The sequence below is a fragment of the Rhinolophus hipposideros genome (assembly GCF_964194185.1).
Source record: "Rhinolophus hipposideros genome assembly, chromosome: 20".
NCBI classification, from domain to species: domain Eukaryota; kingdom Metazoa; phylum Chordata; class Mammalia; order Chiroptera; family Rhinolophidae; genus Rhinolophus; species Rhinolophus hipposideros.
This window is the reverse complement of record NC_138066.1, coordinates 49622312-49647672: the sequence shown is the minus strand read 5'-3', so window position 1 is coordinate 49647672 and position 25361 is coordinate 49622312. Positions and strand designations below refer to the sequence as shown.

At 49.1% G+C, this 25361-nt stretch overlaps 1 protein-coding gene and 1 long non-coding RNA gene across 4 annotated transcripts in view; one reads left to right on the top strand and one right to left on the bottom strand.

Annotated features, from left to right (window-relative positions):
- The window catches only part of MXRA7 (matrix remodeling associated 7), a 28453-nt gene extending 16201 nt beyond the window's left edge, over positions 1-12252 (top strand). Inside the window, exons 3-5 of one of the 3 annotated variants that reach the window (XM_081029337.1) lie at positions 3184-3277; positions 4377-4457; positions 7589-8841. In XM_081029337.1, coding sequence (XP_080885463.1) covers positions 3184-3277; positions 4377-4410 — 128 coding nt within the window. In that variant the 3' untranslated portion in view covers positions 4411-4457; positions 7589-8841. Of the gene's footprint in view, positions 1-3183; positions 3278-4376; positions 4458-7588; positions 8842-10923 lie in introns of those variants that run through there. The other 2 variants (XM_081029336.1, XM_081029338.1) reach the window with 2 other exon arrangements.
- A 2485-nt stretch (positions 12253-14737) lies between these two features.
- Positions 14738-20903, bottom strand: LOC308488937. The gene is made up of 4 exons (XR_013992021.1): positions 20767-20903; positions 19545-19627; positions 17119-17213; positions 14738-16555 (listed from the first exon to the last, which is right to left on the bottom strand). It is a non-coding gene; the product is annotated as an uncharacterized lncRNA (long non-coding RNA).
- Positions 20904-25361: the final 4458 nt, after the last annotated feature.

The following is a 25361-nucleotide window of genomic DNA, read 5'->3' as shown; positions in this document are numbered from 1 at the left end:
TTTTACAAAGCGAGACTGTTGCTGTGACTTTAAGTCGAGTGCTGGCAGGAGCCTTGGAAAGAGACGTTGCAGGAATGCAGTAACTGAGGCTGAGGCTGAGGCTGGTGTGGGCCAGGGGGGCAGGGCTGGGCTAGGCTGGGGGAGCCCAAAGCTTCCCCGAGGCCCTGAGCCTCTCTCAGTACAGCCTCAGAGGAAGGGGGAAGGCAGGGGGTAAGGATGGGGTGGCCACTCGCCTCTTACTAGGGGCTCTCCCTCTGAGCTGTTGGTTCTCTCAGGTTACCTGAAGGACCTGGGGCCCTGGATTCTGTCCCTGCCACATTAGTGGGTCCTGTTAGTGATTTGAGGACACAGAAGACCAAAGCTGAGGCCGCCGAATGTCCCTGGGACGCTCAGCAGACCATTCTTCTGAGCCCCACACCCAGTCATGGGCCTTGTCACTGGGTGGGCGCTCCCTCTTTATCTGACTGCTACCCTGGACACGCCCCACCCCCAGCCACCTCCTGCCAGCCCTGACAAGACAGAGGGAGGACAGGTTTATGGCCTCAGCTGTCAGAAAAAAACAGGAGTGGTCTCCTAGTCCCTCTGCCATGAGCAGCTCGGCCCCAGGCTAACTGATTCCAGTCTCTAAAATGTCTTCCCTAAGTGACTCGGTGGATTCACGGAAGACTGCATGAGGAAGTGCCCCCTCCCCGGGGGGCTGTCACATCGAACCTTCCTGGTCTAGCAAAATTGGAGCTGCCCTTTTGTTCGTTGGAAGGCAGCTGTGGCATGGAGAGAGTAAGCCTGGCTGTACTCTCTTGGTACTCTGTATCACTTGGTACATGCTTGTGTGTACGTGTAAGCCTTTTCAAGTCTCTCTGGATCAAACAACGTATTAGGTTGGTGCAAAAGTAATTGCGGTTTAACAGGTTAAAAATAATTGCAAAAACCACAATTACTTTTGTACCAACCTAATAAAACTAATTAGAGCTGCCCCATAAATTGAAACCTTGAATAGTACCCAGCTGGCAGCATGTTTTATGTTTTATTTTTCTAAGACACAGCGAGGGCCTTGATGTCGAGAGGTTAACTGGTGTTCTGTTGCCTCTTGTTGAGGTCCAGAAGCCAGCATCGGTTGCGAGCTCACTCTGAGTGCAGCTCCAGTGATCCAGTGCCTGTGGCAGGCTTTTCAGGGCGTTCCTGGTAACCAGAGACCCAGGCCCCTCAGACATGGCCCTGAGTTACTCAGCGGAGTTCCCAGACCCCTGAGACGTGAGCCATCCAAACCCTGTGCTACAAGCTCCTGCCTCCTTGGGCCCAGAAAGGAATGGTGCTTTCCAGTCCTTTGCAGAGCTTGGCCAGGAGGGCAGAGCCAGGCTAATGGGAGTGGGGCTTTCACCCTGCCTCTTCCCGGAGCCCCATGTCACCCGGAGGAAGAACCCGGAGGCCGCCTCTGGCCCCTCACTCCCAGGCCACATCCTCCTGTCCGATTGGTCTCTGCCACCCTGTCTCACTGGCCTCCTTGCTTTGCTGGATCTATAAAGTCCTTCCTGACCCCCTCCCCACAGTTAAACTTCCAAGCAGCCCCCTCCTGACTCCCTCTCCCGCTGCTATCCTTTTCTGCAGAGCTCTCATGGCCAAGAGTAAACTCTGTATTTTAATTACTTATTGTTGCTTGCTGTGTTTTATTCACTGCCACATAGCCAGTACCTAGAACAGAGTTCACTAGATGTTTGTTCAATGAATGCACAGCACTTTAGTCCTTGTCCAAATGCAGTAACTGCTCCCTAAGGAGAGGTGTCAGTCCCCGAGCACTTGGCCAGGGTGAGGGAAGACATGCACACCAGAGCCGGCCTTCTAAGCGATGTTTAGTGAGAGGCCAACACAATCCCCACAGCATCATGTTCATGCTCTGAATTTGCATCCAGAACCATCTTTGTTTGGCCAAGAGAGAAGCGGAACGTGAGAGGCTGAGGCCTCTTCCTCCCCTGGAGTCCACATCAGCCTATCTGATGACGTGGGACAGCTGCCAGCTGGAGGTCAGGGTGGCCGGCAGGCAGGATGTGGAGGTGTTTGAGATTCCTGACATTGGAGTGAGAGAGGTGAACCTTCTAGAACGGAACTGAGAAAGAGTATATCCCTGTGGAAGGGTAATTTGCTGGTCTCTGCGTTTCCCTTAATTCTTCATGTGTTAATGGAAATTAGATAACACAAGCCATTCAGCCTTTGTCCCCAGGTTGGCCAGAGGCCATGTACCCTATACCTGCTGGGCTGAAGGACCACTTAAGGGCACTGTCCCCCAAGGGACACTCTCCACCAGGATACTCAGCTCAGGGTATGCCCCGGGGGCGTGCTTCTCTTCTGCTCTTGCAGCCCTTGCCTGCCTGCGTGTGTGCTCCCTCCCTCTGGCCTGTCTGCCTAGCACCTGCCTTAGCTCCATGTCACATGTCTGCTTTCTTCTGTCCAAACCCCCTGATATGTCCTCCTCAGGCCTCAAGAGCTGCCCTTTTGTTCGTTGGGAGGCAGCTGTGGCATGGAGTGAGCCTGGCTGACATGACACCCCTGGAGAGTGGGATATGGGCCTCAAGTCCAGGATAATGGAGGACCTTGGCAGTAGGACAGGGGTCCCCGTGTGGCCCTCCAGACCTGGGACAATAGGAGAGCAGGGAACCCAGCACCTTGGCACAGCCTGCTTTCCAGAGAGAAGCTCCCTCCAACTACCTGTAATTAGCACGGCAGCAATGGGAGGCGGGGGCTTCAGATGAGGGGATAATGGCCTTGCAGACGGTGGCTTGATGAGAGGGACAGCCAGCTATCTCTGTGGCTTAGCCTGGTCCTGGAAGGGTCCCGTTTGGTTGATGGAGCTGTATTGTAGGGGGTGGTGCTAGCTTCTCTCTGGCTGTCTCATATTTGTCTATGTAGCCACTTTTGGAGTCCCTAAAATAGTTCCTACATTTCTGTAGGAGTTCATGGGAAGGGTGTGGGAGGAGGACTTGTGAGGTGCAAGGTGAGAAAATGTGAGAGTCCAGTCCCTTCTGAGGCTGGGCAGCACCTGAGCTGGCACTAGGTAGGGGTGTGGGGGGGGGCACCCTCTCTGGCCGAGACGGTTCTTTGAAACTAACAAAGGCAGAGGGGACTCTGAGCTTGTGGGAGGGGCCCAGGGCCCAAACCTCTGCTGGCTCTTACCCTGTCCCCTCTCTGCAGGAGAGGCTTTCTCCTTCAAGTACAGCCCTGGGAAGCTGCGGGGAAACCAGTACAAGAAGATGATGACCAGAGAGGAACTGGAGGAGGAACAGAGGTAGGCCGCCTCACTGCCCCACGCCTCACTTCCGCCTGTGACTGCTCAGCTTTCTGCTGGACTCGCCGAGGAGCCCTTACTGTCTCACTGTGCCCTTCATTCAGGAGCCAGGAGAGGGGGCCTGGCCCCTGCAAGCTACATCCCCCTGACCATTCCCCATTTTCATTTTAGGGGTTCTTTCCTGTCCTGGCAATATTCAGCCAGGCTTGATTTCCCCAGAGACAGTCCCTTGTGGGGGGAGGGGGCCCAGCCCATTCCTTGCCCCCCCACCCCCCTCGGATCCCCCCACTGGAAAGGAAAAAACAAGATGCCAGGGAAGAGCCTGGAGCGGATCCGGCTGTTCACTTACACGCAGAGTTCATGACAAAACTAATCTATCACTTCACGGCAGAGCGCGATTCTTCATGCTCATCCGTTTGGCAGCCACCTCGCTGCCCTCCCAGCCCGGCGCCTGCGGTCATTTTTTATCTGTGCTGCTCCACGGAGCCCTGAGGCGAGTGCAGCTGCGCAGCTGCTCCTTTTTATAACCGGGCTGTGCCCCCACCCCAGCCGTGTCCCCCCGCGTTGCTCTCCTCTCCATCCGCCAGGGTACCTAGGGAGCCCGGGAAGCAGCCTTTGGGCCCAGCAGGGAAGCCCCGGGAGAGCCCGGGCTGACCCGGAGCCCCGCGCATGCGCACGCGCCCGGCGGCCTGCGGCCGGGAATCCCTTGGTTCCTGCAGAAGTCTAAACGCGCGCGGTGCGTTTTCTGGGCCCAGCGACCCAGCGGGGCTTGGGCGACCACCCCCACTCCCCAGCACTCAGAGAGGAACAGAGGGCTTACGATTCCGGAATGCAGAGCCCAGCCAACCCTTCCATTGCGCTCATCAAGCCGCCCAGCATCCTTCAAAAATCAGAAGACACCCAGCCCACCAGAATCCTTTCTGGAGCTGTCCCCACTTCTTCCATACCTGGCCCGGAGGCTCTTCACCTGGGGGCAGAGGGGTGGCAGTAAGCCCAGCAGAGGAAGGCCCTGCTGGGGAAGGCAGCCTGGGAAGCCCCCGACCCTCCCTGCGATGACGCTGCCTCTGGTGTGACTGGGTGTGCTGCCTTTATATTTCAGGATTGAGCTGACCTCTGACCTCACTTCCCTGTAGCAAGTTCCTTAGGTCCTGAGCCACAAATATTCTTGCAAATCCTTTTGGTAAGGAGCCTGACTTCTTAGACTAGTAGTGCTTCCCTCATTCTGTCTGTTAATGTGTCCCCAACACGACTGACCGGTCTAAACCTCTCCTCTTCCGCCGCCTTCATAACTAATGAGCAGATTCTGTGCGCCGAGCCTCTTATTCTCCGGCGCCCGGATCACTGGGTGAACACACCCCTTTCCCGGGGAACGCCAGGTTCTTGGAGACGAGTCCCGGGTGGGCCTAATGGGCCACCTGGTGGGGGGCTAGCGCCCTCTTGTGAGGCTGGGGGAGAACTGTCTTCCCGGGGACGGGGGGGGGGGGGGGGGGGGGGGAAGCGCATGGTGTCACCTGCAGCTCCTCTTACCCTAAGAAGGTGATGCCGCTGAGAGACCAGTGAGCGGCAGAACCCTGTGTTCCCAAGTTGTGGAACAAGCCGACTTTTATGATCAATGAGCGCTGGCCAACCACCGCCCTGTGCTACTAAGTCCAGTGGAGGGGAACACCGCCGTGCTCCTTTGCCCAGCACTGCGGTGGCCCAGTGGAGTAGCTGCAGCAAAGACCACGTAGCCCACAAAGCCTAAGAGAGCTCCTCACAGAAAAAGCTGCAGCCCCCGGATTACGGAGAGGGCCTGACACACCTGTGTCTCTCCGAGGACCCTGTGGACAGAAGCTAAGGCCAAGACCCTGTCCTTAGTCTGTGTGCGCAGATAGATGTGAGGGACCTTAGAACAGGAAAGACCACTTAGTGGACTGGACGCCAGGCCGCAGGCCGGGAGTCAGACTGCCACTGGGTTCAGAGCTGGGACCTCAGGAATGGGGATGCAGAGTCCTTACTCCGTTCTGTGTAGACAGCAGATTCTGTTGCCTAAGAGGGTTTTCCTCACTGGATCCTTGGGGGTCTCTAAATCACCGATTCACACTTTCCTGTTCTGTGGGGTTAGGGCTGTGCCTGAGTATTTCCCTTGGGGTGAAGATTTCATCCCCTCATCTGCAGGCTGTGGTTATCACTGGTGTACCCCAAGTTGCGGAGGGATTTGCAGACAGCACAGCCCTTGAACACAGTTCCTCCCAGGGTGGGGCTGGAGTTCATGTTCATTTTCTTTTTTAAAAAATTTTTATTGGGGAATATTGGGGAACAGTGTGTTTCTCCAGGGCCCATCAGCTCCAAGTTGTCCTTCAATCTAGTTGTGGAGGGCGCAGCTCAGCTCCAAGTGAATCAGTATCCTTGCTGTTGAGAGCTCGCGCTCTAACCAACTGAGCCATCTGGCTGCCCCTGCAGAAGCTCAGCGGCAACTCTGTTGTCTTCAATCTAGTTATGGAGGGCGCAGCTCACTGGCCCATGTGGGAATCCAACTGGCAACCCTGTTGTTCAGAGCTCACGCTCTAACTAATTGAGCCATCCGGCCACCCCATGCTCATTTTCATTACTGCCCCTCCCCAGCATGCTGTCTGCTTGCTCCCTCCTGCCCCTGCATGTGGTCAGCCCCTGTGCCCCTATGTGGGACCCCCTGATGCCCACCCCTCTGGCGGCTGCTTCTGTTCCTCGCATGGTGATGCTTGGGGTTGCAGAGGTTGGCAAGTTCGGCTTTGTCTTTTCATCTACAGCATGATAATTCTGGTGGGGACCAGGAGAACTGAGGGGTGTAAGACAGTTCTGGTGCCAGCTGAGTCCAGAAAATTGCCCTAGAGTCATCAGTATGAAAAATAACATGCATATGATTGTCAAACCACTAAAACCACAAGCCAGTGAAAAGTGTGCTCTCTTCTTTGCCTGTCAAATTCTTCAACCAAACTCTGCCTGTTTCTAATTCCTTCCTTGGCACTCAGGGTCCCAGTCAAGTTGCAAGCCAGTGAACAAATAAAGACTGCAAGTCCCTGACTTTAATTTATAAAATCAGCCAACACACAGTATCTAGAGCCTAAATCTTTAATGGTCACAGGATCCGGCATTACCCAGAAGCCTCGGTTTACAAGTTTTCAGGGCATGGCCCCTAAGAAGCAAGACTGAAAGCAACAGACCCCAAATTCATTCCCCCACGTTTAATTGGGCATCCCCACCTTTGGAATTGCTCACAGATCCAATTCCTTCTGCTCAAGGGGCAGAAAGTGGTGAAGTTGGTAAATCCAGAGGCGGCTGCTGCTTAAGCAAGACCTGCTTTGTCTGCCCTCCTCCTCCTCTGAGCTTTCCCCTGGGGCCTGGGGCTCACAGGCGTCCTTGGCACTGCCTCTGCCTGGCTAGGGGGAGTCCCTGGGCTCCCACCGCAGCTTCTCTGGGAGGTGACACATCCAGCCTCAGAGTGGCTGAACAGTCCTCCCAGCAAGATGTCCTCCTCACTCCCAGAGCTGGTGAAGCTGGTGAGCTTGGCTAGCTCTTAGTTTGGCAGGAAAAAGACAAAGCACCGCCATCCACTCTCACTCTTTGTACACCATTCACCCTTCCCAGCGGTGGTACGGTAGAACCCCGGTTGTAGGCCAGCCAGGCTTTGACAGATGAGGACTCAGCACCCACTCCATTCTGAAGGTTCACAGGACTGTCCTGACCTTTCTGGAAGGACATGGCTCTAGTGGAAGCTGTTTTGTATGGCATAACGGGCAAGGGTGTGAGGAGGCAGAGTAACTCCGGCTGGGACAGTCTCCTAGTTTCCGCTGCCTGACAGGCCCATGAACAGGCAGGGGCTGTGAATTTCTAGAAACACGCACTGACTCTGACCTCCAGAAGAGGGCGCCAAAATCAGATCCCTGCGTTTCCTCAGCGTGTCCATGTGCTTCTGTGTGTCATTTAGAAAAGGGGCACACCATTGGCCTCATCTGGGGGAGAACCCAGCCAGCAGGAATAGAGCGATAGGACCGTCCCAGTCAGCCACAGGGGCCAAAGATGGGAAGTGCCCAGAACCAGACCTGCCTAACGGCCCAAATGCCTCGTAGACTCGGAATGAGGGTCAGCGGGCTGTTGGGGTCCCATGCGGGGTCCCACCAGCTTTGTGGAACAGACTATCTTGCTGCAGGTGATAAGAGGCAAACTGCCTCTAGCGTGTCGGAGATCTGCAATTCCAAACATCCTCCTCCCTCATCCCATCCCCCTCTACGTGATACTTGTAAGATGGAATGAGTACAATCCATGATCTTTTCTCCCTATTTCTCTTTACAGAACCGAAGAATAATGAAGTTACCCTTAGCGTCCTCCTAAAGGCTTTTCCTTTTGGCATCTTAAAAGCTTGAGAGATAAAATGAACCCCCCAGAGAGCAGCCTTGCAGGCTGGCGGGTGCATCTTGCCTACACAAATCTGCTGGATCCTGAGGCAGGACTTGTCCCGTGGCTGGGAGGACCCTGGAGGTGCCTTGGGCTCTCCGGGGGTAGGGGCATTCCTCCCTGTGTGGGTGGGTTGCTTTGTTAAGCTGAAGGGTTTTGAGTTTGTTCTCGCTCCCTGGACTTCAATTTTTCTTGTCATTCAGTCCTACTCTCCATACACCCTTCACCCATGAGATAGCCAGTGTCAGTTACTTCATCATTTTAAAATCAGTATAGTTTTATTCCAGCCCTGCTGCTTTTTCCTTCATGACGCCAAAGCATGAAGGACTGTGAGGTGGGACGGATGAATGGGGCTGAGCTGCCTGGGCTTACTGGCTGAGTCAGGGATGGCCGACTGCCCTCCTCTGCCTTGGGGCCACTTCGCTTTTGTTGTCTGGCTCAGCTGATGACGGGGCAGCAGAATCCAGGGCCAGCTATTGATTTCCTGTAGCCCTTATTTTCCCTTTAGAGGAGGCTTGAATCCAGCCCTCTTGTTGCTAAGAGGTCTTTTCACTGATGTTTTTACCAGCTCAGCTGAAGCTCCATCTTTGCTCCGGCTGAAGCAATAACAACAGTGTTCGCTTCAAATAGATTTCTTGACTATGCCTTTTCCTAGGACGTTTCATAGATGAGTTAGAACTTCACCAGATAATCACATCAGTCCCAGATTCATTTCTCAGAATTTTATATTTTACAATATTTATACTATGCCAGACTAATCTGCAGTTTTTAGATATGTTGGTTAAAACATTTTTTTAAAAGCAGTAAGTTTCTGGAAAATGTTATTCCATTTAATGGAAGGCCGGAAATGTCCAATGTCAACCACAGGGCATGTCTCATTCCCAGTGACCTTCTACTCTGGGCCTAATACCTTAGGTTCAGGGGCTTCCACGCGATGAACAGATGTTGTCCTGTGAGCACACACGTCTCCACGTAGCAATAGTGATGTCCTTGTCCAGGCTGGGATCTGACTGACACAATAAGCAGGTCCGTTATCTCAATTTGTCTGGAACTTTCTGAATGTGGGCGCCAAGCCTCTTGTATTCCTGATGGCTTGGGAATGTGTGTTCAGCCTTTGTTCAGCCCAATAAACTCTGAGTAGATGGTCTTGATTACTGTGTGTTTTTTCAGTTTTGCTCTGTTTTTAAAAAATAAGCTCCTTTAGACCCATTAAAATTTGACCTTTTTCTCATTTTGACACAGTATGAAGTCCTATGTCCACCCTATTAAAAATACCCTGTTTCCCCCCAAAATAAGTCCTACCCAGACAATCAGCTCTAAAGTATTTTTTGGAGCAAAAATTAACATAAGACCTAGTCTTATATTATAGTAAAAGAAGACCGGGTATTTTTATATTATATTACATTAATTATATTACATTGTATTATACAGACCTGGTCTTATAAGTAAAATAAGACCAGGTCTTATATTGATTTTTGCTCTAAAAGACGCATTAGAGCTGATGGTCCAGCTAGGTCTTATTTTCGGGGAAACACAGTATGCAAGTGCCACAGCCATCCAAAACACAGGGGAGAGTTGGCGTTCACTTGGTGGGGTGCCCACACACACATCCGGGTTGATTCCATCCAAGGCGCTCATCACACACCCTTCATTTCCCAGTACTGTCCCTTCTTTGGACAGTAGGGTACAGAGTACTGATCATAGGCTCCCTCTCCTCCAGACAGGAAACCCATTGCAGAATAGCTTTCCCAGGGTGATGAAGAGAGGCCTGGATTTGGGACTTCACTACGAAGACATTCTAGATGCCACTCGAGTCAGAAGACCAACTGCTAGATGGGAGATACAGGGTTCTTGCAAAAGGAGTGTTAGGATAAATGTAAGACGAGACATCGGACGTCCCCCTGCCTAGACAGTGCTGTGGCCTGCAAGGCCACTGGCCAGAGGCTGTGCCAAAGCTCTGCTCTGCTGGGCCTGCAGTGGTTACAGCAGATTAGGGTTTCCAGGCAGGAATTCCCACCCATTCTTGGGAATTTATTTCGCTTTCCCGTTCCCGAATCCCAAGAAAAGTTGGTTGGGAAATCTGGAAAATCGGCTCCTTGAACCCAGGTGGTTGGTTGTATCGGGCCGTCACTTTGCAGAAATGATTCATCGTGGAGAACAGAAAACAGTTTAAATTTCGGGATTCAGGAAAGGGAAAGCGAAAAAAATTCCTGAGAACAGGTGGGAATTCCCGCCTGGAAACTCTACAGCAGATTACAACAGGTCCAGCTGCAGGGAGGTGCTGAGAGGTCTGAGCCTGCCAATAGGCTGATGGCCTCTGAAGGCGGCCAGTGCCAAGCCACTGGTGTGGTGTGGTGTGGTGTGGTGTGTGGTGTGTGGAGGGGGAGCTGCAGAAGCCAGAAACCAGAATAGTGAGCTGGTGCCACCCAGCACAGCACAGCTGAGCGGAACAAACAAGAACCAGGCCGTTCCCTGGTTTTGCTGCAGTTTCACTCCACCCTTTCATGTTTGCACTCGTGGGAGGTGTCCTGTGCTGGGGAGATGGCATGGCTGAACCTCATAAAGATAACAGAAAGTGTTCCCAGCCTCCCAGCCTGTGTGTAGTAAACAAAGCCAAGCCTGTTCCCTGGCAAGAGGGGCAGGGGTTCCCTGCTGGCCATAAGGTGTCTGTGTACATTGGGAAAGGTCACCCCTTCCTCTGGACAGCAAAACTCACACACACACCCTTACCCCTTGGCCAAGCACCTGTGTGTACACCTCTGTATGCTGCCCTGTTTCCCAGCCCATAATGTTTTTTATTCCTCTACTTCGGCCTTATCTCTCTCAACGAAGGCTGTTCCTACCATATTTCTTCATGGGATTCCCCAGCCACTTACTGGAACATATCTTCTTCTGCTTTGCCTCCCTGTGCGAAGTGCAATCAACATTAAAAGGAGGTTCAAGGGGAAACCAAAACACTGAGAACCCGACTGATAAGTTGGAGTCCCCAGATCTCCAGGGTAAACCCAAGATTTAGAACTCCAGTGTTTAGAATCCTCAAGTTGAGTTTTTAAGACCAAACCATCTCCTGCATTTGAGTGGGTTTTGAGTTTAGTTTGCTTCTCATTCTGGAAAGCCAACGCAGTAGTACATGAGAGACGGGGGTGCCCTGACTCCACTGAGATGCTCACAGCATCTCTCTCTCTTCCTGGGTTAGGAGCATTTTTTTCCTCTGTATCCTTTCTTCTCGACAGAGTTCAGAAAGAACAGCTGGCGGCCATCTTCAAGCTCATGAAGGACAACAAGGAGACGTTTGGCGAGATGTCTGATGGCGACGTGCAGGAGCAGCTCAGGCTCTACGACATGTAGGCTGCCACCTCCGCCACCCAGCGGGACATCCACAACTCTGCCCGGCCCCGTGAGCCCAGCCCTCCATGCTTTCAGACTTTTGTAGGCTTCATTTGATCTTATATCCACAGACGTAGATTTGCTCAGTTCTTGCAATTTATGTATCATGTAACCGGAGTCAGGACTGTGGCCTTCAGAGGAGAAAGTCCCTGACTCCTTTTGCTTCTGCCTGCTGCTGAGATTCCAGCGGTTACATGGGTAAACCTCCGGGCTGTCTTCTAATCCAAATAAAATCTTCCACGCAGACACAGGGCAGGCAGCAGCCAAGCCCCCAGCACGTGGTGTGGCAAGTCCTGCGGCCTGCACGTCACCTACCAACAATACACTCTCGTTCTGTCTTACAAGGATTTCTGGAAGCTTCTGTAACTGTATAGAAGCAAGCAGTAGGGGAGCATTCTTTTAACAAAAAATCTAATTCAATCTCACCTTCCATAGTGGAACAAAACAACTGTATCAAAGTTAAGCCCCTCTAAGAGTTCCTCTTTAAGCACGAGTTACTTCACACATAATTAAGTAAAACTTATTTGAGTGCTTATAATGTACTTGGAACTACGCTAGACGCTATAAATAGAAGAAATAACATGTGACATGGAGGTTAAAGTCCTTTAGAGAAGACAGGCACGTGTGCAGGGAGAGAGAACCTCACCAGGCAGCATCCAATGAAATGCCAAAATGATGTCACACAACAGTGTCTGGGACATTTACGAGATCAATAAATTTCTGTGAGTCAGTGAATATATGATGACAGAAATAACAATGGTTCCTTTGTGCTGCACAGGCCTGGTTTCTGATCACCCCATTGGCAGAAAACTTCACAGCCAACTGAGTTAGGGAGGGTATGCTAAAGAGAGAACCTAGGAAGTTCGTACAAATACTTATTTGCTAAAATAAAACCAAATCAACACAAAACCAAAGCAGTGGCATTTGATGCACCTCAAGTTTGTACTGGTGGGGAGGACAGTTAACCTCCTTTCATCATCTGCTTGTTAGGATTTTTCTCAAGCCTCCACCCAGCTGTTGCTATAATTCCTTTTGCTTCTTTGCTGTCCGTCTGCATGGCTAGAGGGCCTGCTCTCTGTGTCTGTTTTTATATCAAAATATCAGTGCTTTTTCCTTTTTTAAAAAATTATTTTTATCTTTTTTGTCACTGCTTTTTAAAAATGTTATGATTTGAGAATTGTTTGTTTCCTTTCTGGGGTCTCAGGGACCCCCTTACATTGTTTTATCTCCCCATCGCCCAAATGTATGTCAGCGGGCAGGGCCATCTCTCCCAGGATGCACTTGGGAACTGGCATTGCCCCATTGTCACTGTATTTCCCTGTCCTCTCCTGCTTCCCCATCCTTCTTCTCTGATTACACCAAAAAGGAACGACTCATGGTACCTGAGTCAAAATTCTCATGGCTATGGGAAAAGTAAACTGAAGAAATTTTTGTATACTCAGGTCAGCTAAGATGTTCCAACTGCAAAGAACAGAAAACTCCAACTCAACTGTCTTAAACTAGAGGAGAGCTAGGTCACGTGAGGAGTCCAAGGCAGAATGGCTGCAGGCCCAGAACCCTCCCAGCCCAGGCTGCAATTCTCTCAGTTCAGTCTTCCTCGCCTTGCAGGCTCTTGTTGCAGACTAGAACTCTTCACGGTTGTAAGATGACAGCAGTTCAGGTGTCATGTCCAGAAACATGTCTCTGGGAATGAGGGAACTGCCCCGGATCCCCTCTCCACCTTCCTTCAGGTCCCAGTTGGCCAGTATATGTCACGTGTCCACACTTCAACCCATCACTAGCAAAGGGATGGGACCACTGTGGTTGGCTGAGACGCCTGGGACTGGGCCCAGGTCAGCTGAACACATGGCCAATCAGAGGGGGTAAGTGGACCCCGCTGGGGCTCTGGGAGGGGGGGTATTGGGTGGACACCAGGACCACTCTATCACCCAGCAGGGACTTGGAAGCCCAGCATACTCCACACTCTTCTTCCTGGACCTCTGAGGCTTCAAAGAAGCACTACTTACTCCCTGCGACTGTTGCGTACTCTGATGCCATCTCTCAATAAGCACCTGCTTTTGTTTATACCATTTCTGTCATCTGCCTCACTGGGTCACCCTTGAGTCCCTTTATGGCTGGAAGAGTCCTCTTAAAACTCACTTCAAACTGCCACCCCTACGTCGCCCCACAGATATCAATATTGCTACAGGTCAGGAAAATCCAAGTGCCTTAAAAAAATTGTCCATGTTCTTAGAAGTTTCCTGGAGTCAATGGCAAGAACTAGCACACAATCATAAGATAATATCCAACCCTGCAAACCAAGAAGAAACACCCTATTTGTTCCCAAGTGTAGGAAGAAAAATCAATACCATTAGGGCCACCAAACAGTGGAAGGTAGGGGAGAAAGAAACAGCAGGCAGGAGACAGAGCAAATCGGAAAGATTTCCATAAGGCAGGCCACCACCAGTGTGTCACTGCCACACGGGGCCCAGACGGGCCAACAGAAGCCAATCAGAATGGAACTCTCCGGGTCTGGGGGTTCAGAGACTTTCAGGGGCTCGGTCTCTGACCAGCAAGGAGAACCAGTCTCAGAGCCTCTCAGTCCCTCCCCGGGCAGTCCAAATGCCACCCTGTCTGCAGCCCTGCTTCAGAGCTGCTCACGCAAATCGCAGTGGCCCATCACCCATCACACCTGCAGGAGGTTAAAAACCATGTCCAAAGACAGTTCATTTCTGTTCAGCAAACTCCTTTGCTAGACGCTTTTCAGGGCCTCCTTCCCTCAGTGTCTGTTGTAACCGCCACCATCTGGACAAAATTAGGTATCTCCTCACTTCTTGTCAAAACAGCCGCCTTTCCCGGCGGCCATGATGAAGAAAATGGGCAATCTAAACTCTGAGCAAGCTCTTTATTCCCCACGCGTTGGATGATTTGCACTTGTTTTAATTTTTTTTAAAACCTGCACATGTAAATAGTTTTCCTAAGAACAAATGGCTTTGAGATTGTTTTGTCCTTCCCAATTTGATTACAAGAACATACGGTTGTCCAAAGGACCTCCTATCTTGACAAAGCCCAAGATTATCTTCCGGGCAGCTGTCTGGGCCTGGAAGACGTCAAGTGTAAGCAGGGCTAGGTCCAGGCATTCCAGGTCTCATGCCTTCTGAAGGCCAGTGTCATGTATGTGGAACAGGCACAGCCTCTGAGCCACCACGGCAGGGCTGCCTGGCATGGCAGAGACCCCGTCACGCATTTGGCCCCACCATCCTATGTAGGCACCAGGCTCTACTCATCATACATTACCCTGAGGCAGGTGAAAGGCATTTACTTTCTCCCCTCACCTCCTCGAGGAACCCTGGAGAGAGGCAGGGTACCAAACATCCTCAGCCCAGTCAACACCAGGGCCCCCCCCATTATAAATAACTTGAGGCCCGCCCAGCCAAGCAAGCCTGTGCTTCCAAGCGTCTAGTACTGGGTCCCTGGAGAGCAAGAGCCAAGCTGGGCAAATACCCATTGTCACAAATTTTTGTTTTGTGTTGTAGTCTTTTGTTTTCTCTTACTATTATCATTATCACTTTGTTTTTTATTCTATTTTCCCCTCTAAGATTTTTACCACGTTCTTCACCACCTCCACTCCTTATCATTTTCATCAGTTTTGGTTTTGGCCTTTTAGCATTTCTGTATGCTGAAGGTAGCAGCCCATATACAACGTCTCTAGAGATCACTCCAAAGAAGGTACCGCTGGCTTCCTCATTCTTTTTAATGTTGCAAAGTCTGCTGTACAATACTACGTAATACTACACTCGTCTGTTGCTGACGTCCGGCCGTTTATTCAGCCGTTCTCCTCCTAATGGACATCTGCGCTGGTTCCAACCTTTTGCTAATTCAAACACTACCACTCTGACTAGAACTTTGTGCACCTATTGTTTCCTATTTGTGGAAGTGTATTTTGATGAAATGGATTGCTGGGTCAAAGGGAAACGCCCATGTTGTCAGGTATTATGTCCCCGTCCCGACCCCAGGTGACACCAATTTGCAGTCCAACAGCAACATATGAGAGAGCCGGTTTCTGCACTGACCGTAACTGAGCAACGTGTCAAACCGTATTTCCACCATCTGATAGGTCAGAAATGGTAGCTCAGCGAAGTTTCAATTTGCATTTCTCTTATTATGAAAAAGGTGGGGCATCCATTCAAATGTTTAAGGGCGCCTTACATTTTTGTCCTATGAACAGTCCGTTTCTGTTTCATCCTGTTTTCTATTGACTACCATCCATCCAATTTAGCTTTAAGTCACCTAATAGCGCACACTGCGGTTATTTTGGCGACCATTTCCGGCGCAACCCTGATCCTGCATAAGGAACGGGGAGCCTCACTGAGGAACCCAGAGAATCTACGTAATTCCAGGAAAAGCCTACCAAATTCAGGAGCCTTAGCCGAAAGCCAAAACGTTAACTGCAAAAAAAGACCGTCGCCCGCAGTACAGTATCATTTACGCGTCAATAACTGCTCACTTTGCATACGAAAAAGAAACACGTCCAGGTACAAACCACAGGTCTGCAGGTTGGACCTATCACTTTCCGAGACCGGTGTCCCTCCGCGGTGCCTGTGGTTCGAACACCTGCCAATCTTCTGCGAAGACGAAGCTCTTGATTGCCATTGGGCACCGCATCCTCCCATCGTTGCCCTCCCCGCTCCCGGCGGAGCTCGCCTCGCTCCAAGATGGGCCGTACCGGATGTCCGGTCTCGTACAGTCGCGGTTCCTCAGTGATTGACAAAGGCTTTTGTCCAATGAGGAGCGCGAGACGGCCCACCCGTCCGCGAGAAGCCCTCCGCCTCGCGCCTCGGCCGCAGAGGCTGCTGGGTGTTGGTGCCGTGGGTCCCCTGATCGCTGATAGGGCCTCGGAGCCCGAGGCCAGTCCAGCCAGGCCGCCGCCTTTCGTCGTATCCAGTCTACGGCTTCGTGCCCATTCCGACTCCCGCTGCTGCGCCGGGGTGCGGCTTGGCGATCTGCCCTGCCCAGACCGGGCTCTAGTTCCCTGCCGAGGCCTTGCCGGCCCGAGCAGCGCTGTGCTAGACCCCGAGTACGAAGGTGAATTCTAGCCGGCCCCTGTACCCCAGGATCCCACCATCTCTGCCTTCTTCCCCCAAAACAACCCCCCAGGCCTGTCCTAGAGTGCGCTCGAGAGAGTGGCCTCAGCGCACTGTCCTGCAGCTGAATCCAACGCTCCCGCTTCCCTGGTGTTTCTCATTCCCGTTATTCCCGGGCCTAAGGCAACATCCAGCCGGTCCTTCTGGTTGGGCAACTGCACCCACCCATTTGCTCACCTGTGGTTGCTCTTTCACTAACGCTGGGGTTTACCAAAGCACCACGGAGTCACCACGTGGCCTGCAGGGTCAAATCGTTCCCATTCCACCACCCAAATCCGGCGGAGGGAGGCTCCACACCCCTGGAGGGGGCGACCAGCAACTTCCAATGCTTGGGCCTGGCAGTGGCCTGGGTGTTCTACAAATGAAAAAGGGGGCATGCCTCAGATCCCGCTGGGGCATCGGGGGTACTGAACGATGTAAATAACTCTCAATCCGCAATCAAGGGTTTTTTTGGTGGCGGTGGGAGGGGAATAATTTTTCTCCGTGAAGCCCTTGAATTACTTTTTGTTAAGCGCTCCAAAATGGGACAGGTTATTTTGACAGGCTCAGTCATTTAGCTCCTTCAAAGGTGTATCATATGGCACCTCAGAGCTGCTAGGTGGTGTCGTTGGTTCTCTTGTAATCAATCAGCTTCACTGACTCTGCAAGTTAAATTTCAGGAGAGGAGGCAGCTGGCAAGGGGAATAAAATTAAGAAAATTATTCTGGGAATAAAAGGTTCCGTGAAAGAAATGGGAACGAGCGGGCAAAGCACATAGGATTCAAATTAGAATATTGAGTGGAGTGAATCGGCATATTATACTTTCCAGACATTTATCAAGCCTGTCTTCACGCGAAGCGCTATGCTAGATAATATACTGCAAAATGAATTCGACTTGGCTTTTACTTTTGAGGCAAAGTGAGATGAAGGTTCACTAACTTTTCAGAACGCACGCTACGTGTAGCGCGTGGTGTGACTTGCCAGTGTCCCCTTGTGAATCTTCACAGCGACTCCGTGAAGGAAGTAACATTCTCCTTTTTCAGGACAAGAAAACAAGACACAAAAAATATTGAAGAATACCCAAGACCCTTCATCCAGACCCCCCAATTGTTTGCATTTTACCACATTTGCTTAATTATTTTCTCTCTGATATATGTATCTGTTTAACCATTGGAGTGAATTGCACACATGATGCTCCTTTACTCATAAATACTGTAGCGTATAGTTCCTAAAAACAAAGACACACTTTAAACAATCATGAACAATGATCAATATCTGAAAATTAACATTGATACAATTCTATTATTTAATATCTATCTATTATTTAATATCTATCTAATATCTATGACCTTACCCATACTTGGCCAGGTGTCCCAACAATGTCTTTTATTTGAAAACAACAAAAACAAAAACAAATTCTATGTTAGGATCCAATCCCAGATTAAGCACGGCATTCAGTCTCTTGTCTCTAGTTTCCCTTAATCTGGAATGGCTCCTTAGTCTTTGTCTTTTATAACCTTGACATTTTGGAAGAGTACAGGCCAGTTATTTAGTAGATTCTGTAATCTTCTAATGTGATTATCTTTGATAACTTCCTTGCTTTTTGGCATAACAAGATGTCCCAAATTCCTCTATACTGTAGGGGGGGTACCTTCCAAGACTAAAACCCCCAGGGGACGCTTGAAACCGTGGATAGTACTGAACCCCGTATATACTGTGCTTTTTCCTAGACATACATTCCTATGATACAGTTGACTTTAGGAATTAGGCACAGTAAGAGATTAACAACAATAACTAAAAATAAAATAGAATAATTATAACAATATACTGGAATAAAAGTTACAGGAATGTGGTCTTCCTTTCTCAAAATACCTTACTGTATTGTACTGACTCTTCTTGTGATGATGTCAAATGACAAAATGCTTTAAGTCAAGAACCTTCACCTTTTCACTTAGAGGAAGCTCTTTCGGCTTCTCTTTGGTGTATCCGAATCGCTAGCAAAACTACTCTTGCATTTTGGGGCCATTATGAAATAAAATAAGAGTTACTTGGGGGCATCTCCATTCGGGACCCCCTCAGGAGCTCTAACCCTTTGCTTTCAATAAACTATCCTTTTTTTAAAACTCAAAAAAAAAAAAAAAAGAAGGGCGGCCGCATGGCTCAGTTGGTTAGAGCACGAGCTCTGAACAACAGGGTTGCCGGTTCGATTCCCACATGGGCCAGTGAGCTGCGCCCTCCACAATTAGATTGAAGGACAACGACTTGGAGCTGATGGGTCCTGGAGAAACACATTGTTCCCCAACATTCCCCAATAAAAATAAAATAATAAAAAAAGTTACTTGAAGACAAGCACTGCGGAAGTTGATCTGATAACCAAGATGGCCACTAAATGACTACCAGCCAGGGAATGTCTACAGTGTGGAGACACTAGACAAAAGGATGTTTCACGTCCCAGGCAGACTGGAGTGGGATGGTGCAAGATTTCATCATGCTACTCAGAATGGCACACAATTTAAAATGTGTAAGTTGTTTATTTCTGGAATTTTCCATTTCATAATTTTAGACCATGGTTGACTGTGGGGAACTGAAAATGCAGAAAGCGAAACCGCAGATAAGGGGGTGACTAGTGTACATTTCCTGTTCTCGGTCTTAACCAGCCATTTCTCCAAAAAACCCTGGTTTCTTTCAGTGGGAAATGACATTTAGAGATAAGTGAATTCTGATGTTCCTGCTGTTGATTGGGGATGAGATGGGAAAGGAGACTGTGGGTGGGCGTGCAACATCTGGCTCCAACATGGCAGTTTCTCTGACTGTGATGCCCTTGTCTTGGGGACTAGCAGTTTTAGGCCGGTCTTTTTGGACCAGTTTTTCCCACCATGAAAATCAGGGGGACGTGTGGTCCTTGTCCACTGGGGTGGCTTTGAGTATAGTTCATCCGGTATAATCCCTGGTTTGTTTTCCTACTCTTTTTTTTTTTTTTTTTTTTTTTAAGGACAGACTTTATTTTATGGCTTGGGAGGTTTCTTTGTTTTTTCTTATGTCACTTTATTGATGTACTGTGCTCACAGGAAATGCACATGCATCCCTGGGGTACGAGGAGGCTCAAGGAAGTGTCAGGACACCTGTATAAACATAAGTGACAGAACTGAACTCCGATTATAATCAATTAAAAAATACTCGGTGCCACAGAAGACTTGCTTCGTCCCAGGCTGTTCAGCAGGTCTACCCATCCCTGGAGGCAATCGTTGTTGGCAGAATCCTTCCTGCTATGCTCAGAAGGGTTCCTGACTCCTGGGGAATGGCCACTCTTTCTAGCAGCAAGCCTCCCTCTGATTCTTTCTTGTGAATTCTCTATAAGAACAAACCTCTTAAGTGATAGGCAATCCTCGGCCCTGGATTCCTGCCATCGACTGTTCCTGGGGCCACAATTCCCAGGGAAACAGGAAGTCTGAAAGAAAAGGACAAGAAGAGATGTGCCTCCCTTGTGGTGCTAAGGAACCCCCACATTAGGCTTCTAAGTTCTCAGATGCTGCAGCTCAGTGAACACATGGCACCAGGGTCCCAATGTTACGGGCATTCTCACCCCCACCCCACATCTCTTGTTCTCAGCTTTGATTCTTAGACATAGTTCTGGAGCAACATGGCAAATTTCACTCAATGTCTTGGCATATGTGGCAAAGAAGCTGGATTTTGACCACACCACGAAACCAGCGCCCCTTCTCATTCTTTCAACCACTACTCCTCATTGGTTTGGACAGCAAGGTATCTCCTACTTAGACCCTGTGAAGGAAGTCCAGGTTTCCCATTTGCAGGATACAAGTCTGTTTGAGGATCTCAGTTTTGACGTAGAACCTTGGGAGGAAGGTTAGTGAAAATTCTAATATTAGCAAAAATATACTGATATTTTAGGAGTCTAGGGAAATAGACTTTCTTCTTATCAGGTATGGCTCAAATGAGATGCACGAAGAGGCCCCTTCTCCTCTTTCACAGACATCCTCTTAGTTTAAAGGCCTTGTTGGATGTCCAAGTATGTCAGATAGAAGACCCTACCTTGCCCTTTATCTTCTCATCAGTCCTTGTTAAGAATCTAGGTATTAGTTTAGTATGACATGGATATACTTCTAGGGAATATCAGATGCATGGAATGGCCACGTTACTGTAGGTAACTAATGTGGAATTTCCATCTTGTAGGAAGTTTTGGGTGTCTAACATAAATATCAGCCCCAGAGAGATTTAGTTCATTCTTTCCCCAAGCTCTTTTCCTGGAGTAGACTATTGCTCACACCTAATCTTTGCATCTGGGGTAAAAATCGAGTATCTGATAGTACCATGTATTTGTTTTGTTTTCTTTTCTTTCAAATGATTTATCACACATTTACTAAACACCTGCTATGTAATAACAATTGTGCTTGGTGGTGTTTGTACAAATGAGTTATGGTGCCTAGGCTCAAAGAACTCACTGGACAGTGGAGGGAGAAACAAGTAAGACGTGTAATAAACATTATTGGTCAAATCCAGGTAAGGTATATGTTAATGCAAAGCACAGAGAGGTCAATTCTCAGTGGGGTGTAAATAGGTTTAGCTTACTTCAGTTTCCTTAAATGACACAAGAACCAGTTGATTCCAGAAGCTTCAGGGACTCTATCTGATACAAGAACTTCGTCTAGCATATAAATGACGATACAAGGCACAGTAGAGATCCATGAACGACTTGTCCACAAAGGTGAGTCCCACTGGTTTCTCCTGCTTTTAGTGATTTCGGAACTTATATGCTGGCATAAATTCTAAGGGATGAACAGAGCAGATATGGGACATTACTCTTCTACTCTTAAAAGTAGTGAGCCGCCAAGCACCACAGACATTTGCAGGGCTAGTTGAGACCTTCAAGGGTATCTGGTCAACAGCTCATGTTACAGATGATGACACTAAGATTCAACTTCGCCCTGGGTCATATAGCATAGTGGTACTGGTGCCCAGGCTCCCTGGGTTCAAATCCTGGCTGTGTTACTTCATAGCTGAGTGGTCTTGGTTAAGTTACTGTGTGTCTCACTATATGTACTTGTAAAATGAAGATTTAAGTGACCAACTTCATTGGATTGTTATCAGGAATAAAGAAATATATATGTAAGTACTTAGGACAGAGTCTGTGCCCTTGTGAACTGTTATTATCACCATTAATTTGAGTGATTTGCTCAAGGTTCTACAGCTAAATGATGGCTGGGTGTAATGACAGAGATGGAGAGGCGGATGAGATGTGTTCTGCATTTCTGGCAGAAGAAGTCTGCTTGCTGTAGAACCCCCTGATGCCAGATGGAGCCATGAGCTGCAGAAAACCAGCTTTCCCAATCCAAGAAGGGAGAGGACTGCCCAAGGATTAAAGGACTTTTGTTCCAAAGACACCTAAAGGTCCTTCTTATTATAGGATTTGGCAAATAGTCGCTTTTATTGGTGGCAGTTGTACAACTGGGTGATCAACATCTTCACTGTAAAGCACCCATGTACGACGTGGAGCTACATGTACATTTCTGAGAGCCAAGGCCATGCTAACACTTAAACACAGATCTTCCTTAAGATGTAGAGAAAAGATCCCATTAGCTCCTTGTTGCTCAACAGCAGGCCGTTCAGATATAGGGTCAGTGTTCTAGAACAAACTAACAAAATGGCTAAAGAACAAACAAAAGCAGCAATGAAAAACCCAAGTGGTACTTAAATTCAGGTAAGTAGGTTGATCTCCGCAGGTAAGAATTAGCTCCTGGACTGGAAGGCAAACAGGAAGTTTTCCGAGTGCTGCCAGCATTTAATGCTATGCCACAAGCATAAAATAAACTGTATGTCATTAGTTTGCTTTTCAGAAACCTGTTGGTTTAAAGGGAGTATTCTACTGGCATACAAAGGACATGTGGCACAAAGGACCAGGTGGCAAACCTGAAGAAAAGCTTTTTGGGGTCTGATTTGGGTAGTACCCTCTCTTTGCCTGCTGTGTCAGGGAGCTGGGCACATGCCAGGCCTTGCCCTACAGTTGCCGGCAGTGCACGTTACTGTCTACCACTGTCTCCATTAGCATTTTCTTTACTCTTCCTGCACTGCGCGTATCATGTTTCTTGACATTGAAAACAATAGCTCCTCAGAATTTGTTTTTCAAAGGTCTATTTGACTTCCTCCTTTCACAGAGAAGTTTGAAGAGTCTGAGAGAGGTTGTCCTAGAGAAAAGACCAGAAAAGTAGAAGAATGATGGATGTGCTCTGCGACGGCCACATGACAAGCATACAGCAATTTGGGGGCTCCAGCAAAACAACAAAAAGAAACACACAAGTTTATCACCAGAAGTGCTGTGTTTAGCAGACCCACCTGGCTATTTGGCACAAACCATGCAAGGAAATCCCCCCACACACCCCCACCAGGCTGAGGTGTCAGTTGGTTGCCGATCAGCCGGTCATGGTGACACACGGTAGCTGGCAGTAGCACACAGTAGCCCACGGCCACTCATGCTGGCTGCTGGCCACTGGCCACTGGCTGCTCCTGGCAGCACACGGTAGCCCACGGCAGCTCACGCCAACCTCCGGCTGCTCACGGCAGCCCAGCTCCAGGGAGAGCCCTTGTTCACAATCTTAGCTGTAAAGGGCGCAGCTCACTGGCCCATGTGGGAATTGAACCAGCGGCCTCGGTGTTAGGAGCCCCCCTGGCACTCCAACCTCCTGAGCCAACCACCTGAGCCACCTGGCTGGCCATGGAAATCTTTTTAAAGCTAAGGAATCATTTTACCACACACTGGGATATCTTTCTCATGGACCTTTGAAATGTAATCAAAGATGATAGCCAACCCCACCCCATCTCCCTTTGGATAAGGCCAATTAGCTACCTAGATGGCCACCCTAACCACCAAGTGAAGTTAGGATGAATTCTGTGTGACAGATGGCATTGTCAAGTCCTCTCCCTTGGGTGCTATTTGTTGATTTGCTTGTGAACTTGTTTGTGATGAGCTGTAGCAGGTTGGCTGTACAAAAGGGAGAAATTTCTTTCTGCCTTTCCAATCTCTCAGTCGGATTACCTATGATGTACATCTAATTCTGGTTTTATTCAACAATTTTCTTTCTCTTCGACCTTTGTGGAGAGGTTTTCCGGGTCAAGAGAAGATTTTGTTTTTAATCCTATTTCCCCAAACTAGCTCCTCCACCCTCCTTCCCTTTGTTTGCTCAGTGCCAGCCATACTGGCTTTTCTACTCATCTTAAAAAGCACCAAGCGTGTTCCTGAGTCAGGCTCTTGCATTTGTTGTGCCTTTGGCTTAGCCCAGTTTCTGCACACACATTTCCTGTGGCTTGCTTCCTTCTTTGACTTAATCACTCCTCAGAGAAGCCATCCCATAGCTCACCCCACCTCTCATTTACCTTACAGCGCCAATCACTGTCTAATTGGCTCTTGTCTGTCTCTGCTCCAGCAGGTAACCTCCATGAGGTCAAGACTTGTCCTGTGTTGCTCATCACTGTGTCTGCAGCACTGACAGTGCCTGGTGTTGGGGGAACATAATTAAAAATAAGTCTCCTCTTGACCCAGAAAACCTCTCCACAAAGATGCCTCCGCCATAACAATTACCAACATTGCAGGCAGACTATAGTGCAATTTGGCCATTACTTCTCCGCCCTCCCTCTCTGGGCACTGGTGGAAATTTGGGCTAGATGTGGCCAGGGTAGGGCTTTCCTGCTTGAATCTCCTCTTCAGCCTTCCTGGTGCTGCCCTTGCGTGTCCATGTCCCTACATGATTCTGTGGGCCTCACTGGCCCTGTTGGGAATACAATGTGAGGGTCCTTTCTGCATTCACTCTGCTTAGGTCCCCCTCCTGTATGTCTCCACGGCCCCGGATGTCTCTGTCACACAGTCGCACACCAGTTTACACTTCCTACGCCAGGAGTCCAGCATATAGTAATTTCTCAACAAATGTAAAATAAATGAATTCACCAGTCAAAACTTGGATTTAATGTCATGTCTCTTTGAGATAGCACTTGTCACCATGACACTGGGCTGTGGTATCCCTCTTCCTTTCCATCAGACTAATTCCTCAAAATATGGAGGACGTGAGAGGTTAGATGACTGACCATATCCTGGGGAAGGGTAGGTATGATCTTAGAAAGTGAACTAGGGTTCTTTTGTTGATAATGGAGTCTTCAGAGAATAAGAAAGACTGTATTTGTATGCAGAGGCTGAAGTAACGTAAAATAAGTCTGTTAGGCTCTGCCCGGCCTTTCCAGCTGCCTCAAAAAAGAGGTCAACAGCAGCCCAGAGGGCTCTCAGGCCGTCGGATGCAGGTTCAGTATTCCAAGACAAGCACACCTGCTAACCATGACCATTCTGGAGACAGAACATTCTGTATAGAAAGGCTAGGAAGTCATTTTAATATTAAATCCTTGCCTCGGGCACCCTCAATCATTGACTCCCTCATTAAACAACACAGAGATGTGAATTAAAGTTCCATTTTTTTTCTTTTTACCAAACAGCATTATTTTTACCTTTCTATTTCTGTGAGAAAGTTCTAAGAAATGGACATGCCAGTTGAGCCTGTTACAAAGATAAATACTGTGTCTTCAGGAATGAGGGGCATTCTAGCTGGAAAAAGAAAAGTTTGGCCAAAGGGGAGTATAAAACAGCATCATCTTTTGACCCAGGAAGAGCCCCTTCCTTGGACCTTGGACTTTAGAAGGCCCCATAGCACAAACACACACCCATGAACTTATTGAAGACCAGAGTACACCTATGCCCCTTGGACCCAGGTGATTATTGCAGGCATAGCACAACCCATAACTGTCAACATCCACTTTTATGAATAACACTGTTCAAGCCCCAGAGGAAGCCTTCTTCATCCTTTGCCCTATGTTTTCACAATCAAAAGTGACAGTGTCTGGATGCTGTGGAGGTTTATGGGTTCTTCAAAGGCACACACATTTTGGGCAAGCTACTAGTAGAAACAAGCAAAATAGCAGACCAGCCAGATGTTTAACAAAGAGGCAAGAGAAAGAGAAAACCAAGAGTACTCATGGGATCCCACGCACTCCTGGGGGTCCAGAAGGCGTGTGCATGTGCTAGGCTGTACCCATGTGGGAACAAAAGCAGCCTCGGAGCATTCCCCGGGCCACACAGATCCATTAGCAAAGGGCAGGACCCTTACTGGCTCAAGGGACTAAAGCCAAAC